Source organism: Musa acuminata, chromosome BXJ3-4, assembly GCF_036884655.1.
Source record: "Musa acuminata AAA Group cultivar baxijiao chromosome BXJ3-4, Cavendish_Baxijiao_AAA, whole genome shotgun sequence".
NCBI classification, from domain to species: Eukaryota; Viridiplantae; Streptophyta; class Magnoliopsida; order Zingiberales; family Musaceae; genus Musa; species Musa acuminata.
Window position 1 is genome coordinate 40,626,183 of NC_088352.1, and position 17,044 is coordinate 40,643,226.

The window sequence follows — 17,044 nt, forward strand, 5'->3', positions numbered from 1 at the left end:
GACGCGTCAGTTCTGCAGCTCCGTTGTGGCCGAAGTGAAATGCCCGAAACACCCTCGAGCGCCATAATGTTGGGCGTAGACGAGGGAGAAATTAAGGGGCCAGACGAAGACCGAATCGGGCTTTCACGTTTCGTTTAATAAACTATACAAGAAGTCGACCATTCTCCGCCACACGCGGATCCCCACCGCTCCTCTTCCGACCACGTCGCCCGGAATCTCAATCCGAACAGCGCCCAGGGGGGGAGCCGATGTTCCAACGCAGGAGAGCCGTCGATCGATCTCTTCGCACGAATCCTATAGCATTGCGCTTAGCCTTACCCAAAAATCTCCCTTCGCAGGAGGACCGTCGATGCAGATATTCGCACGCATATCGAAGCACGATGGAGATGGGCCCGACGCAAAGATCGCCTTCGTCTCACCGATCCGCATCGTAGTGTCGCGGCCTACGCGGGTCCCGTCGGCCACTTTCGCTGACAAGTCACGTGGGCGAGCGGGTGTGTCGTTGGCGGTGAGTGCAATATCCAAGAAAGAGGAAAGCTTTGCTTGCGCCGCCGCATGAACGAAGCCACCACCGCGCCCGGACGAGAAGGTTGGTGGCGAAGTCGCCGGTCAGGTGGCCCAGCTTCCATGGATTGATTCGGAGGTTTTCCGAAGCGTCCGCTTCTTCTCTCTTCCCTGCCTTCCATTTCTTCTTCTGGCGTTATGGCCGAGAAATCGTCGTTGTCATGAGACACACAAAACCAACCAACGTACGAAGACGTACTGAGCTCAAGAACGACGCTGTTGTATTTTTGTCGCCTTCTCTGAGACGTCGACGCCGAACCGAGCTGCACTCACAAACTGATACCAATTTTTGTGTAGGGGAGGAGGCCTCCACACCAAAATAACAATGCAGGGAATCAACAATAAAAATACAAATCTAAGAAATAACAAATACATAGTTACAGTGTTTTTGATAGGATTACAATATTTTTTATACATCCACAAACACACTATAAGTCTATAAAAAAGTCTACCGTGGGCTCAAAATCTACTACCAATCTTGATTGAATTTTAAATATATATTATAATTTATTTATGAAAAATATAAACAAATTATCTTTCATATCAGTTATAGTTCTTTTGAATAAAATATAGATACTAAAAATATTATAATTATATTCATAAATATTATAACTGATATGGTAATATATAGATTTGACCAATCCTTTGCCGGGATGAAAGTCATTTTATCTATCCTATTATGTTATTTTGGCTACGATAATAACATGCAAAAAATAAAAAGAGGGATTAATCCAGCAATTCAGGCATCCAAAACTCTATAACCACAAGTAGAGGAGGCTTAGTGATCAACAAGGGAAGATAAGCTTGCTTTCACTTTCTCCTATCTAGTCTAAAAAGGATAGAAAAGCTTCAGTATAAAAATTCATAATATATTATTATTACATGAAAAAAATTAATATCAGAATTAAAATCAAATAATAATATATCATATTTACAATATATGTCTTTCGATATCATCTAAAATAATCTTTGATTTATAAAGATACTCTTATCAGATCCAAAAATTATAATGATGTCGATATGTAACGAGAACTAAACTCACTTTCTCCTATCTTCTATAATCTCAGTTCATTTATAGATAAAAATAGTGATAAATAATTAGGAGATTCTGATTCATCAAAATTATCTCATAAAGATTTTTATCATAATTTTTTAAAAAAATTATTAGATGATAATCATCATCAAAATTCAATCAGAATTATAATATACTATATAATTAGATAGAACTAAATAATATAATAATTTCGTCCTTTGCTAATGTGAGGCTACACCACGATATAATAATATGACCCTAAATTAATTACCTTGGTAATTAGAGTTGCAGTTGAAAGAATCTTCGTAATGGTTGTAGAGTTATTTGCTGGGACTCGCGATGCCTGGAGAGGCTTCATCATGCAATGTATACGCCTTGATATCTGCATACCGAGAGATTGATGTCATTCGAGGGAGCTTTGTGACCTGTGATAAGGTTCCACATTTTCTTCTCTCTTATTCTCTCGCTAACTATGAGATGCGAAATACTCTTATTGTCTGGAAGACTGACTCAAAGGTTCGAATGGACTATCAAAAAAATTTCTTTGACAAAAGAAAAGAACAATACTAATTATAACGTTATGCATTTGTTTAGTTGGGAAAGGTAGTGTTACAAAGTTAGTTATTCATGCACTACAAAATACTATAGAATATATCTAATAATAGAAAAAGGATATATGTTATTGTCACAATTGATCTATTAATTTGATCGAATCTAAATCATCGGTTGAAAATACCTAAACTTACGTTAATAATATTATATTTATCAAACCTAAACATAATCTTTCTCCACTTTGAACATACAATTAAACCTGCATCATACACAAATAGAGGATCTGATAATGTCTATATAAGAAATTACTTTTATATAAGAAACAAAAAAGAATATTTTCAAAATGACAATGGATGTTAATGTGTTATTTGTGGTTTAACGTTGGGTCAGTAAAGACCCGAAACATTCACTTCCTCACAATTCTCTATCACCTCAAGATCTTTTCCTCTCTCAAAGATTTTCCTCACATTCCCTTTTTGTTCTCTTTCTCTATTCAAACTAAAATTTTGCATGCAACAAGGGCTTTCCGATCATATCTCGAGGCATCTCTCGAAACCATCCCGCACGAGGATGAGATGTGCCTTAAAGATAATGTCACGATTCAGGATTCTTCATTTCTTTTAACTTTGTCTTATTTATTTTAAACATGTTCTAACAATCCAAGCATACCCAATCACAACAATGCATAAAGATCTACATAAGAAACTAAAGCTACTGCTGTTAGCAAACTATTAGCAAGGAACAGATAAATTATCTCGAATCATAATTCCTCAGAAAGTAATATCAAAAGTAATTACTGTCTTTGATTCGTAGCTTGTTTATAACCGTGTTTCTTTTCCCTTAATATTTGGCAAGCTTGTTTATGCTGGTTTCATGGAGCAGCAGTAACTAAGATTTTGATGATTAGTTCGTGGCTGACCTTTGCGTGCGCTCCTGTTAGATATATGTCGGCAAGAGAGAGAGAGAGAGAGAGAGAGAGAGAGAGAGAGAGAGAGGACTTCTGTTAAGATGGCTTCCATCTCAATCTTAAGTTAAATCTTATTAAGCTGTTATTGCTTGCAAGCTAAGAGAAGACAACTAGCATGTCGATGAAAGTGGACAAAGGTCAACTTGGGATCAGCTACTGATTATTTCCACTTGGATTGCATGTTTCGTGGATCTCAGTCTAAGTAATATCAAAAGATGGAGATGCACAACGAAGAACATTTTTTTGACCCCCAAGAAATCTCCGTCTCCTGATATCAATGGAGCAGGAACATGGCAAGATGGAGATCAACAGCTACATGCTCAGTTGTTCCTTCCTGTTCTGAGTGCAGCATTTTGCCCCAAAAATTTAGTTGGCAGTCAGTCCGGTCTTACTGAAACCTCTACAGCTTCCAATTGATTCCCATCCATATCTCCTTATTTATCATGTTGCTGCCCTTCTTGTCCTTGGTGTGCAATCATGGGTTGATCCATCTCTCTCTGGAGTTAATTTTTTTGCAATTGTGGTGATAAATACACTGACATCCTTTTCAATGTGACTGAAGAACAACTGAGATTTTGTCATTACGTGCATTAAGCCAAGAACAGTTTCTTTAATAATACAAGACTGTGGGGTTGGGCTATCACTAATTGCATTCCCTAATCATGTTGTTATCTGTTGAGTGAACAGATCAAACACTATTTCTTTTTTTGTCAATTACCATTTATTTTATTTTGTAGTAAAATATATTTAATTAGTTTAAGGGTTATTTTGCTTATGTAATAATTTTAATTGAGTTTATTGGATTACTCAACAGAAAAAAAAACAAAATAAATTATAATTTCGATTGAAGATTACATAACAAATAGTACAGATATTTTCTATAGCAAGTTCGATCGAAAGATGACCACAGAGAAGCATGATTGATGGCAACTTAGCGGTCTATCACAAGCGCATTTGTCAGCGTGTACCCAACAATACTTGAATAGTAATCAACTATCCACGCATCAATGATGGGTTTAGGTGACACAGTAACGCACAACAATGATATATGACTGTGGTATGACGTGGACGAGCATCACGTGTGATTGGGTTAGGCACAGCCCCATTACGTGTTCGCCACGTAGCTTTTCTCCCGCGTGCTACGGAGAAGGCGTATTTGTGCGCGGGGGGTGGGACCCGGTTGTCTTCACGAACGTGGCCATTGGGTGGCGGGGCCCGGGCGACATGGCGGTCAGCTCGGTTAATGGCGACGAGACGGGATGTGGGCCCGCCACCTTTTCCCGCGTTCCTCACCGGTCGCCATTGATCACCGCTGTTGCATTCCCCACGAGACATCGTACTATTATAGACAGAATAGCGCACCATCGAATGACATGCTTTGTAATTTAATGATAGCATGATTGTTAAAATTATCTATTTTAATACGGATTATATCATAGTGATATAATGGATTTGGAGCTTAAAGATCCCGTTGAACCTCTCTTTATGTCATTTATTAGATTAATTAGATTAGACCATAATAGCAGCAGCATACCATGGTGATGTGAACCCAGAGACTTATAATAAATTATTATAAAATTTTACTAGTTAATTTAATTGATGTAAGACAATATAATTATCTTTACAATTATCAGACAAAACATATATTTTTTATATATTTTGAATTTTAAAATTTAAGTTAATTATTTATAGTCATGATTATTATTTTTTGTTTATATTTAACATTAATATACACACTAAAGGTTGATAAATCTGGAGGATATTTATCATTTTTCGGATGTCAATAAAATTATCTGAACTTCTGCCTATTGATTATATTCTACAAGTATTCGGGGTATACTAATCTCCTAATTTTCAAAAAATAATAGATGATCTTTTGTTAAATTTATTTTTCAATGATATTCTAGAGGAATTTTCTTGACTATGTAATTTATTTATGGTAGCGGAAGGTACAAATATAATTGGCTCTTGATGACGTAAGATATGTATCCTAGGTGGAATTTAATTTATAAATTAAATTTATTTCCTATTTCTAATCCTTTGTGTTTTCTACCTCAAATTTCTTATTACCCACTTTGATTTATACAAAAAAATTACGAGAAGATGAATTTGAGCAATCATTGGACTTACTGTCCCCTGTTGTCTTCTACTGGGGCCCAACCTGTTTCCAATCATTTACCTTGGCCACAGGTCCAACGTCCAAGTCAAGAATGAAAGGAATTGCAATGCCATTATATTGCCTATTATTTCGGATCGCTGGTAACCGAACCCGACCCGATCCGACCCATTGCCATCACCAACCACGGCAGTGGCGAGTACGGATAAGGTCCCTCAACGGTTGACCGCCTACTGGTTGTTTGACCGTCACAGGTCACAGTAACATCATGACCCTGCGATCGCTCTTCCTCCGTGTCTCAGCAGTGGCAATTAAATGCTGCTCGATCCTCGAGGTGTTGTATACGAGCAGGCCTGCGCCAGTAATGAGTTTGAAGGCAGTAGGTCTGAAAGCACATCTCCGTTCAACGATTGCGGACATAGTTATTGTTTGTGCGTTGCACAAGTGCTATCCACGGGACTCGTGGCACGGTAAGGACGAAACCAGCATTAAAGTAGCAGAGCATGAAGAAGAATGGAGTCGTTGGAGGTGATAATGATCGAGAGAGGTCGCGTCCAGACAGATGGAAACAGTAAGAGAAGAATAATGGCCTCTTTGGGGTGCCAAGAGAATAATAGCAGTAGTAATTAAATGAGGAGGGGAGGTGGAGTACGATCAAGTTTTGACTTTGAGATCCATGCCGAATGCCAAGGAGAGCGAGGCGGTAATGCCTGAGATCCCTCGGGAAGATAACTCATTTCGATGCAGTGGCACTTATTATTGATGCAGTGACAGTAACCCCTTCTTTAATCTTCTCTTTTTCTCCTTTTGGGGAGGAGTGTTTTGCCTACCCGGATCCAGAAAAGCCAAGTTGAGCACGTCACATCAACGAGTTCTTACTCTCGGGGGTTGCTGTTTCTCCAGGTCTTGTTGTGGAAGAAATCAATGGGGTGGAGTCTTTTGCCCCGCAGGGTGGAACGGGAAACAAGGTGATCCACGTTGATCTTCTGCGGGAGACTTATCGTACGTGGTAAATGGTGGGCTCCGACTTCTTTCAGTGGAAAGAAATGGTGATGCTTATAAGGTGATTCTATTTATACAGAGGAGGCTTGAGAGAAGGAAGGAAGGAAGGACACAAGATCGACAAGTAGCCAAAGTGAAGGAGAACGTAAGCGATGGGAACGGGAGGGTGGCGAAGAGCCTTCTGCACGTCGGTGGGTGTAGATCCGGATACGACTGTAGCGACGACGCGGAGGGAAGTAGGAGAGAGGCAGCAGCTTAGCCCCAGCACCAGGAGCTGCGCGAAGCTGATCTTCTTCTCCGGTGGCGGACGAGGGGGGAGCAACCCTTCGACGCCGAGGCTGGACGAGGGCCTCCGGTGCCGGACCAGGGCCATGTCCCCGGACAGGCCGAAGCTGCAATGCGAGACGCCCGTGGGCGTCACGCCCACGTTATCCATCGGCACCCCGAACCCCAGAAGCCGGAGCCCTGCTCTGTTTCGGCGTAAGGCTTTCTCTGCCCCTTCTTCTCCGAGATCCCCCTCCAGATTCGGCCTCTTCAAGCATCGATCCAGCGTATGCAAGCTTTTCTATTCCTGCTGCTTAGTTTTCTCTCCGTCTTCGTTGATTTATTCAAAAGGTTTGGCCTCTCTCTCTCTCTCGGTGGCTGGTTGCCATGAGGGAGAGCGCTGTGGTGCGCTCTCTCAGCGCTCTCTCATTGCAGAATGATGAAGGCACGGAATGAGCTCCCTCCCGATCGTTTGCAGTCACTTTGAGTTGCTTTTTGGGCTTTTCAGCCTTCCTGGTTGCTGCGGGCAAAGCAATCATCGTTTCTTTGACTCGTGTTATTGTCATCGGAGATTACTGCTTTCTGTTGTCGTCTTCCTTTTTGGTTGTTGACATCTTTTTGTTGTGGTGGTGGTGACTACAGGGCAGGTGTCAGTTGTGTTGGCAGAGCCTGAAGAGGAGCCAGGAGACGCCGGTCTTCACAGCGGAGTGCTCCCACGTCTTCCACTTCCCTTGTATCGCCGCCCACGTCAGGAACCATAGCAGCCTTGCATGCCCGGTCTGCTCCGCCACCTGGCGCCAAGCGCAATTGTTCTCCGCTCTCCACTCCCGCGAAAAGGATGCAGTCCTCGAACATGGGCCGGCCGGAGAGTCGGAGAACCGGAACCCCAACGGAAAAACCTTCGGAGGCAGTGACAAAAATACCAGCAAAGGCCGGGAACGGCAGCTGGGACAGCACAGATTGGCTGCTGCTGCTACTGCTGTTAAGGTTTACGACGACGACGAACCGCTGCTGGCTGCGTACAAGACCAACCAGGGCGGCGGTGTGCGGTTCAATCCTATTCCGGAAGCAGCAAACGAGGATGAGGATGAGTATGGCGACAGCGAGGGCAACAACTTGGAACAGGAGGACGAGTTTAATGGGCTCCTCGCGACCCCTCTCTCCCGTTCTCCGAGCAGCGATGACCAAGGAGTTCCTCGTCGGCTAACACCGAAGTTGAAGGCGGTTGCGCTCCAGGTTAGCGTGATTCCGCAGGCGGCCCTTCTCTCCGAAGGCAGAAAGCACCGGCACTACGTGGTGTCGGTCAAGGTGAAAGCGCCATCGATAGCGTCGGCTCGTCTCCTCGACACCGCGAGCGGGCGCGCCCCGATCGATCTGGTGATGGTGCTGGACGTGGGCCAAGGCATGATGGCGGAGAAACTCCAGATGCTGAAGCGTTCAATACGGCCGGTGGTCTCGTCCTTGGGCCCAGTGGACAGGCTCTCAGTGGTGGCCTTCTCGGCGGCCGCTGGTGCTAAGAGGCTCATCCCCTTGCGGCGGATGTCGAGGCAGGGCCAACGCGCTGCCCGCCAGATCGTGGACAGGCTCGCGGTGGTTGGCCGTGACGCCCCGGGGAGGGGAGCGAACGTGGGCGATGCGCTCAGGAAGGCCGCCAAGGTCCTGGAAGACCGCAGGGAACGCAATCCGGTGGCCACCGTCATGCTCCTTTCCGACTCCGGCCAGCAGCAGTTGCTGCTGCGCGACCACGGGAAGAAGGATGACAACTATCACAAGCCTCTCTACGCACCACGGGACTCCGGTGGCGATATTCACCCTCATCCGCCATCGACGGTGACATCCGACGCCGCCACTTGCTTCGCTCATCTGGAGATACCCCTCGTCGCTTCTGGATGTGGAGATGAATCAGCGGGGGAGCCGTCGCTGCAGAAACGTAGGCAGGTGCCAAACGAAGACGCCTTCATCAAGTGCGTGGGCGGCCTCCTGTCAGTGGTCATGCGGGACGTCCGTCTCCAACTCATTTTCCCCACCGGCGATATCTCTGCTGTTTACCCATGCAGCGGCCGCAGCTGCGGAGAGGTGGCTCTCCGGGGAGGGAGCTCCGTTCTTCGGCTAGGGGACCTCTACGCGGAGGAGGAGAGGGAACTGTTGGTGGAGCTGAGGGTGCCGGTGTCGTCTTCGGCGGCCGCGGGACCGCAGAATGGCCACCACCAGTTGGTGGTGAAGTGTAACTACAGGGATCCAGCCACCCAAGAGCTGACATTAGACGCAGAGCAGATCCTTCTCTTGCCGCCCGAGCTCAGCCGCGCTGCCTCGTCCTCCGCCTGCTCCGCCACCCCTATGCGGCTGCGGAATCTCTTCGTCTCGACCCGGGCGGTGGCCGAGTCACGCCGCCTGGCCGACCTCTCGGACTCCGCCACGGCCCACCACCTTTTCTCCTCCGCCCGCTCGCTGCTTCTGCAGTCCGCTTCCGACGCCCAGGACCACCGTCTCATCCAAAACCCGGACGAGGAACTCGCCGACCTCCAGCGGCGGCGGCGGCGGCTGTCCCGGGCGCATCACCAACCTCAACATCTTCATCGTCGTCATCATCAACCGCAGGAAGAGTGCCTCTCGCCGTCCGGGAGGAGGAGGAGGCGGCGGCAGCGAGAAGTCGCGGCTGGCGCGGAGGTGCGAGGGGAGTCGATCACGCCCACATCGGCTTGGCGCGCCGCCGAGCAGCTGGCGAAGGTGGCCATCATTCGGAAATCTCTGAACCGGGTCAGCGATCTTCATGGGTTCGAGAACGCCCGGTTCTGAGAAAACCCGAGCCGAATCCTACAAACAGACCGGGCGCCTCTCTCTCTCTCTCCCTTTCTGCCACCGGAAACATTTTTCCTAGAGAAAAAAAATAGAGAATCCCCAAAAGTTACATAACCCCCATAAATAAAATTTATGGCACTTTATATGATGAATGTTGCGAATACAAATAGGAGTAAGAGTGAAGGAATCATAATGTATGATTCAACCATTTCTTTGCATGTAGATTAAGATGGCACTCAATGAAATAATGTGTTTATCTGAAATAAATTCTACAAGATGGAATTTATGCATTATTGGGTTTCCACTACGACTTGAGAGAGGAGACGGTATCCCTCGAATCAAATGACATCATCATCATCGTCGACCAAAGGTGTTTTATTCACCCACTTGAATTCATAACCTATTATTCATTTTAAAATTTGAAGTTGTTAGAAGAGATCCCAATATACATTAAATTCTAAAATCTTAAATCTTCTCTCACTTGCAAGTAATTAAATTCAAATGCATAAGGTAAATCAAACTGAGAGAAGACCATTACACAGATACTATTTATGTTTCTAAGACTGACTTACACGGGACTTGAAATTACAACATATCCTGGTAGCATGATAAAGTGATCACACATCACCTTTGTACCTCTTCCGTGGCAGATAACGATTTCATGTCGGAAACAGAGCATAGTCCATAACATATACTCCACTGTCATGTCTACCGATCATAAATAATACAACGCTCATCCGTGGCAGATAACGATTTCATGTCGGAAACAGAGCATAGTCCATAACATATACTCCACTGTCATGTCTACTACCGATCATAAATAATACAACGAAGAAACATGACAATCCACAAACACATTTTTGACTATGTAATCTGGATAGGTTTCTCTGAGCTTCACCATCACCACACATGTTTCTCATAACTTTCTTTGATTCTTTCATATAAATTGTCGAAATCTCCGTAGAAATTTCATATAATCTGGATTCATTTGATCATGACGCATCAAACTTCAACACGGGGCTTGAATCCTCAGTAAACAGATCCACATGACTATAGTATTCACGCGAGTTCAACATGCTTAAACAGGTCGCATGACCGAGACCTATATTTCTATTATCAGATCGTAAAACATTATATACAAAAACCATCGGAACGGGACATAAAGATTTGATTTTGCTAACTACAAACTAAGGTGAGCACATACACACACACACACACACGTTGCGAATCAATCAATTTTCTCCATGTTTGTGTCATCTGATGGCCAAATGACGGTCTCCATTAGCCTCTCACGCATTAGCTGTAAGTTCTCGTCCGAAATTTTCTCATACATTTTTGCGTGGTCGCATTTCTGACAATCAAAACGCAAAATCTCAGCTTGCTATTATTAACAGAGAAAAAAATCCTTCTTCTCCATCCTAGTGTTGCATTAACACGCATCATTACCTTTATCCATTTGCCGTATAGATGGAGGCGCGTTATCATCACTCTTTCTGCAAGGTCTTGCTTCTCCTGAAAATTTTTCAAGATTAAAAGGGTTGAAATTTTACTGTCCGGGAGGAAAGAAGCTAACAAGTAAATTACCTTTGCCAGGCTACGAAGAAAACGTTTACCATCAGTCGGTTTATTATTTGCCATAAAACTGCAAGGCATTTTACGATCATGTTAATTCAGTGAATGACATTTACAGAACTTGCAGTTGTAATTTATCATGTTAGTTCAGTGAATGAAATTTACATGATCCAGTTGTTCACGGAGCATCAGCTGTAAATTACAGCGTAAAAGAAATGTCCAAGTTAGAATGACTCACTTGTAGAACCACCTATAACTGGGTGGGTTCATTTCATACAGCTGGTGGAGAACTGTCCTCGATGCTTTGTAGGTGAAGTAATTAATAAGTTGCTGAAATCAACCAAAAAATCATCCTAGTCAACAGAGCTGTCATAAACATCTATACGGAGAGAAGATGTTCAGGTAACATAACAAAATCCAGGCTCCCAAAAGAGAGAGTATGAAATTGCTGATTGCAGCAGCGATTTGAGAATAAAATCGATTGGCAAAAGGATCAAATGATCTATTATATCGTCAACAGAAACATTATATTTGCTTGATTTAGATCGGTCACTAGTTTATCCGACCAGTCCGGTGCAGAATTTGAGATGGAAATGATGAATATTTCCACCGGACTTAGGTTTCGGTTACTTGAGCAGGTTAAAACATTTCTTCTTGTCATCGGTGAATTCATCGGTACCATTTCTACCCTGCTTCTTGCGGACCGAGTACGTGCATAACCTAACCGTATTAACAGAGCACATGACAAAAGAATAGGGAGATGAGTAAAGCTGATCATTACCACATGGACGTCATCGAATCCCTCCTCGTACTGCCCGCCCAGCTCGTCCACGACCACGACCAATCCGCCCCGTCGCCTGCTCCGCTGCTGCCTCTTCGCGAGCACAAACGGGATGCGGCCACGCCGCGCGCGCCGGGCGTCGAGGAAGGAGCTGCTGAGCTCGAGCGAGGAGGCGGACGGCCGGGACGGCAGCGGCGGCCTTCGGCACGCGGTCCCGCGGCCGTAGTTGAGGCCGTCGACGCAGAGGCAAGGGGAAGGGAGGGGGTCGACGGCGACGGCCCCGAAGGCCATCGGAACTGCCATCCACGATTCAAAATACCGTCTTGTTGGAGATGGAAGGTGGAATAGTTGGAGGGAAATCTTCCGGTAATTTATGATGGAGCGGAAGAGAGGAGTTTGGTGGGAAGAGGAGAGGAGAGAGATATATCTGGCGGAGAGGGAATGCACCTGCCCACATGGGGAGGAAGAGGAGGAGGAGGAGGAGGTTTCGTTTCAACCTCTGCCAAACAAATTTGTGAGGTGGAGATCGGCCTTCGGCGAACAGCCATTTCTCATCGCATTCCTTCGGGGATTCCTCCCGACCAAAATAAATCTAAAAAAAGGAAAATAATCGTTTTCTCTACACGTATGCTATCTACTTTCCTCCGCGACACGTTTACATCCGCCTGCCTCGTGATTGGCACCGACCGTCATGGGAGAGGGTATACCATTCGAAAGCTCGGATCATCTTTGACGCGTGTGCCGGTCCGGACGGAATCTCCACCACGTTGCGGTGTGAACGGAATCAAGAGAAAGAAACGGCGGTTTCCAACCTGCTTCCCCGTGACGTGGGACCCGCGGGTGCCTCGTACTTCCGGACGTGTGGGCGAGGCCGTTGAGCCGTGAAGGGGTGGAAAAGGTGGTGTCGGTATGAGACCGGCAATCACAATCTTGACCGTCCGAAGCATACAATTTTGATTCGGGCGACCCAAGCGACAGTTTTCGTCGGTCCACCAAACACTGATTAGGTTTGAATCAAACTCAAATAGCCAAATGGATTCGAAGAGGTTAACGTGGGTACCTTCACCGATGGTTGACTGAGTCATCTCCGTCCATGCACGGTGGTAGGACCAGCATCTGTGGGGCCCATGTGGGTCATCCCGTCAACGTAACTAGTGGAGTGGTCCCGAAAGAAAACAATCACACAAAAAAAAAACATGTATACCGAGCGTTAACAGCTTACGTGCTTTGAATGATCAGATGAACAACGTGCGATAGATTGATTATACATGGTACAGTTCGATAGGATATTAGTCCAGAAAAAGTATTTCTAAAATTTATAAAATTTTAAATCATTTACTTATTTCTTCGAAGAAATATTTCTTTGAAAAAAAAAAAATTTATCATATTATCTCCAACTAAACTTGAATATGTTATGATAAGTATATGTTTTGTACAAGTAATTTGGATGAAGAACACTTTAGAAGATTATAAACTTTATCTAAAATCACCTATATAGAACAAGATAATATTAGTACAATTTATTTGACAAAGAATCATATTTAATATTTTAGGACTAAACATATTGATATTAGATATCATTTTATTAGGGATCTTATTAGTAATTATGATATATCCCATGTGGGTCATCCCGTCAACATAACGGGTGGTCACAAAAGAAAACCAATCACACAAAAAAAAACATGTGACGGATTATAAGAGGAGATGTTTGTCAAGCATCAAACAGCTTATGTTCTTTGAATGATCAGATGAACATGCTGCAATAGATTACCAGTGAAACGATGGTACAAGTGCGATACGATATTAGTTGAGAATAAATTATAAAAGTATTTTTAAAATTTATAAATTCTTAGTTCATTCATTTGTTTCTTCATTACGGAAGAAGTAAAACTATGTCGCACTATCTATAACTAAAGCTGAATATACTGTGATAAGTGTATATTGTGCATAAGTAATTTGGATGAAAAATATTTTAGAATATTATAAACTTTGCCTAAAATCATCTCTATAGAACGCAATAATACTAGTGTAATTTGTTCGATAAAAATTATATTCAACACTTTAGGACTAAACATATTAACATTAGACATCATTTTATTATGGATCTTATTATCAATTATGATATATCTTTGGATTTCATTGATATAAAATATCAATTAGTAGATATTTTTACTAAATCACTTAGTAAGAAACAATTCAATTTTATTAGAAGAGAATTAAGTATGTTGAATCTTTCAAATTCATAATTAAAGATCTTTTGTTATTTTTTTACTAGTTATACTTTCTCCTTTACTAATGACTAAGGGAGAGATTTATCTAAACGAATTATGATCATTCACCTGACTTCTCGATGTTACGGTATGAATTTTATTTTGTGACTCTTTTGTACACATAACTTATATACTTCATTCCTTTGGTTGATAACAAGGGAGGAATAGAAGTACAGAAGTATTGATTCATGCCTAGCTTATGTGCTGAACAAGGAGACTTATGATGCTTTTATAACTTTATATTAGTAGTTACTCATGTCTAATTTTTTTAATTATTTTTTATAATTTGAAACTTGATTGAATATTTAGGTTTGCAATGATAATGATTACAATATCAAATTTATCTCAACTTGAATTCAAGACTATCATTATAAAAATAATATTTTGAATTCAAATTCATCATATTTTAAAGATGACTTATGGGTGAGTCTTGTTAAGATCCCGCCATCAAATGATCTTTCCGTATTCATAACTTGAACTTATCTTTGATGACACAATATTAAGATTCTTCATGTACCATGATAGCAAAATAATTTTTATTTTTACATAATTTGAACATTGATATAAATGCGAAGTATCATTATATCATAATATCACTCTCTTATTTTTGTTAATGACAAAAAGGGAGAAGTAGTAACTCATGCTTTTTATTTATGATAAAGGAAGAGAAGTGGTGGCTCATGCATATATATATAAAGAATTATGATGTCTTATTTATTTATTTATTTTATTATACAACTCATATTTGATTTATGTAAATGATTAACTTACAGTTATCTTTTGATTGACATTACACATTGATAATTATTAAAATTAAAAATTGAAATGATTATAATTATAAAAAACATTGATTTTTAGGCTTAAATGATTAAATCATAATATCGATAATATTAAATTTCTTTCAACTTAAATTCAGTACAAGCATTTAAAATAATATATAATTATTTAAGTTCAAGTTTATTATATCTTTTTAAAATAACATATAGATAGGGGAGTCTTGTTAAAACATCATAATCAATTGATTGTCATCATAAAAAAAAAAAGAGATAGTTAAATATCCAATTTTAATAATAAAATCAATTGATAAGTTTATTTGAATAATATGTAGATAAGTGATATAGGAAATACTTTGATCATCGATATGAACCACCGAAAGGCCAACTTTCTAGCTAGAGAGTCAGGCATTACGTCGAGAAATTATGATATCAAAAATTGAACAACAAATCAAAGGGTTAATCGACATATCAAGCTTCCTGATATTAGTTTAGGCATCATGCCGGAAGGATCAGATATTACACCAAAAGTTTGAATATCACAGGAAAGATGATATACCGATGGAATGGGCAATATACCGAAAAAAAGGTATGTACAAAAGGTTCGGATGAAAAATTGAAAGGCCAGATAACATGTTATAAAAGCATACAATGTGTCAAAAGCTTTATAAATATGCCAAATATGTGATTGATTTCTCAAAGTCTATCGAGTATCGAAACAATATCAAGTTGTCAAGAGAGCTGAATGAGGCCCATTACAAGGCCAAACTAGTGGTCTAAAGCAAGCTTAAGTGGTAGTATTACTTAAGTCAACCAACAAGCATGACTATGCTTATTAGCCTATGACAGTGGCCTAGGGCGATGATAGTACCATCCAAAATTTAAATTCTATGATAATAGTACCGTTAAAGTCTAAAATTACAACATCAGAAGTTACGATGGTAGTATCGCCGAGTGTTAGTGGTAGTACCGTTTGTATTTCTATTTTTTTTATGAATTTAAATTTTTGACTCCATTCTTGAAGACTTTTTTGGTCTATACATATCTCGCTTAGGCTTGGTTGATGGGGAATCTATTTTTAAGCTTGTGAAGTATTGTAGCTCTTTCTTTGAGCATTGTTTAAGTCTATTTCTCCCTCTTGAATTTAGTTGTGATACTAAGTTATAAAAAATGAGATATCTCTTATAAAAGAGTAAGTATGAAGGTTCTCCCCTATGCTTGTAAAAAGAAGAAAATTTATAATAATGTTAGTTAATCTTCGTCGTTTAAAAAAAATGATGGTAGTGAAAACTAGTAGTCTCAAGAAAAAAAGAATCGATAGTGAATGTAAGTCAAGAAGTCCTGACCACGATAAATTGGTTTATATGCATTCTATTGCTTATATTTTTTGTTTGTGATTGTTTATTTGTTATCATTTACTTTATTCACAACCTGTGCTCATACTTAATATTTGGTTAATCATATTTATAATATAAATTTTATTATCAATATTTAAAGTCAATTAAAATTTACTATAACACTAATAATATAAGGTATAGAAGCATATAAGCATATAAGCATATAAGATCTTAATAATAATATAGGGTATAGAAGTCTATGTATTTACTATATTTTTTATATCTGCATATAATTATTTTGAATTATTTTAATATAAAATATTACTTCTTTATTTTATATATGTTATGTTGTACGATTATACTTGCTAAAGAAGTCATAAGATGAGATGCTTACTGTTAAATATCTTATGCCAATGATTTTAAAGGATTATATAAATGCATAATATATATTCACATATAAAAACTATAAAGGCTTATATTTATTGAATGATTACTCACTATATATCATATTTTATAGGTAAATATACTAGTACTCTACACTAGTAAGTAGATAGGGAAGTAAACTTATGCAAGCCCATGCCAATATAGATATAGATGATGATCTATGGACATTATATATATATATATATATATATATAATTTTGGATATATTATGTTTTTATTTTTCTTTAGTTAGATATTAAATTATGTATAGGTGTTAAAAACGTTGTATAAAGCGGAAACTCCTATCATTTTGTTTAGTAAGTTAGCATGTTTTAATTTTAAGATTGTTTACTTTCTATTACACTCATATCGATAGCAGTAATAAAAATTAAAATATGATATTCTACTTTAGTAATGTATGTATGGTATGGGTGGAATTAAGAGTAGGGTGTTATAATTGTGATATCAGAACCTAGGTATATTTTTATAAGCATAAAAATATATGAATTATGATAAAAATGTATTATATACATACATATATGATAACGTATGGTGTGAGAGTGCACATATTTTTTTATGACGTATAGTGTG

General features: G+C 40.6%; 2 protein-coding genes across 2 annotated transcripts; one reads left to right on the forward strand and one right to left on the reverse strand.

The window, feature by feature from the left end:
- The first annotated feature begins 6,149 nt into the window (after positions 1 to 6,149).
- Positions 6,150 to 9,445, forward strand: LOC135636758 (E3 ubiquitin-protein ligase WAV3-like). Its single transcript, XM_065148770.1, has 2 exons — positions 6,150 to 6,785; positions 7,141 to 9,445. Exons 1-2 carry the CDS (start codon positions 6,387 to 6,389, stop codon positions 9,292 to 9,294), a joined length of 2,553 nt encoding a protein of 850 aa, XP_065004842.1. The 5' UTR covers positions 6,150 to 6,386; the 3' UTR covers positions 9,295 to 9,445.
- Positions 9,446 to 10,372: 927 nt separating this feature from the next.
- Positions 10,373 to 12,162, reverse strand: LOC103983136 (chaperonin-like RbcX protein 2, chloroplastic). Its single transcript, XM_009400308.3, has 5 exons — positions 11,651 to 12,162; positions 11,108 to 11,199; positions 10,882 to 10,939; positions 10,744 to 10,809; positions 10,373 to 10,648 (listed from the first exon to the last, which is right to left on the reverse strand). Exons 1-5 carry the CDS (start codon positions 11,951 to 11,953, stop codon positions 10,526 to 10,528), a joined length of 642 nt encoding a protein of 213 aa, XP_009398583.2. The 5' UTR covers positions 11,954 to 12,162; the 3' UTR covers positions 10,373 to 10,525.
- Positions 12,163 to 17,044: the final 4,882 nt, after the last annotated feature.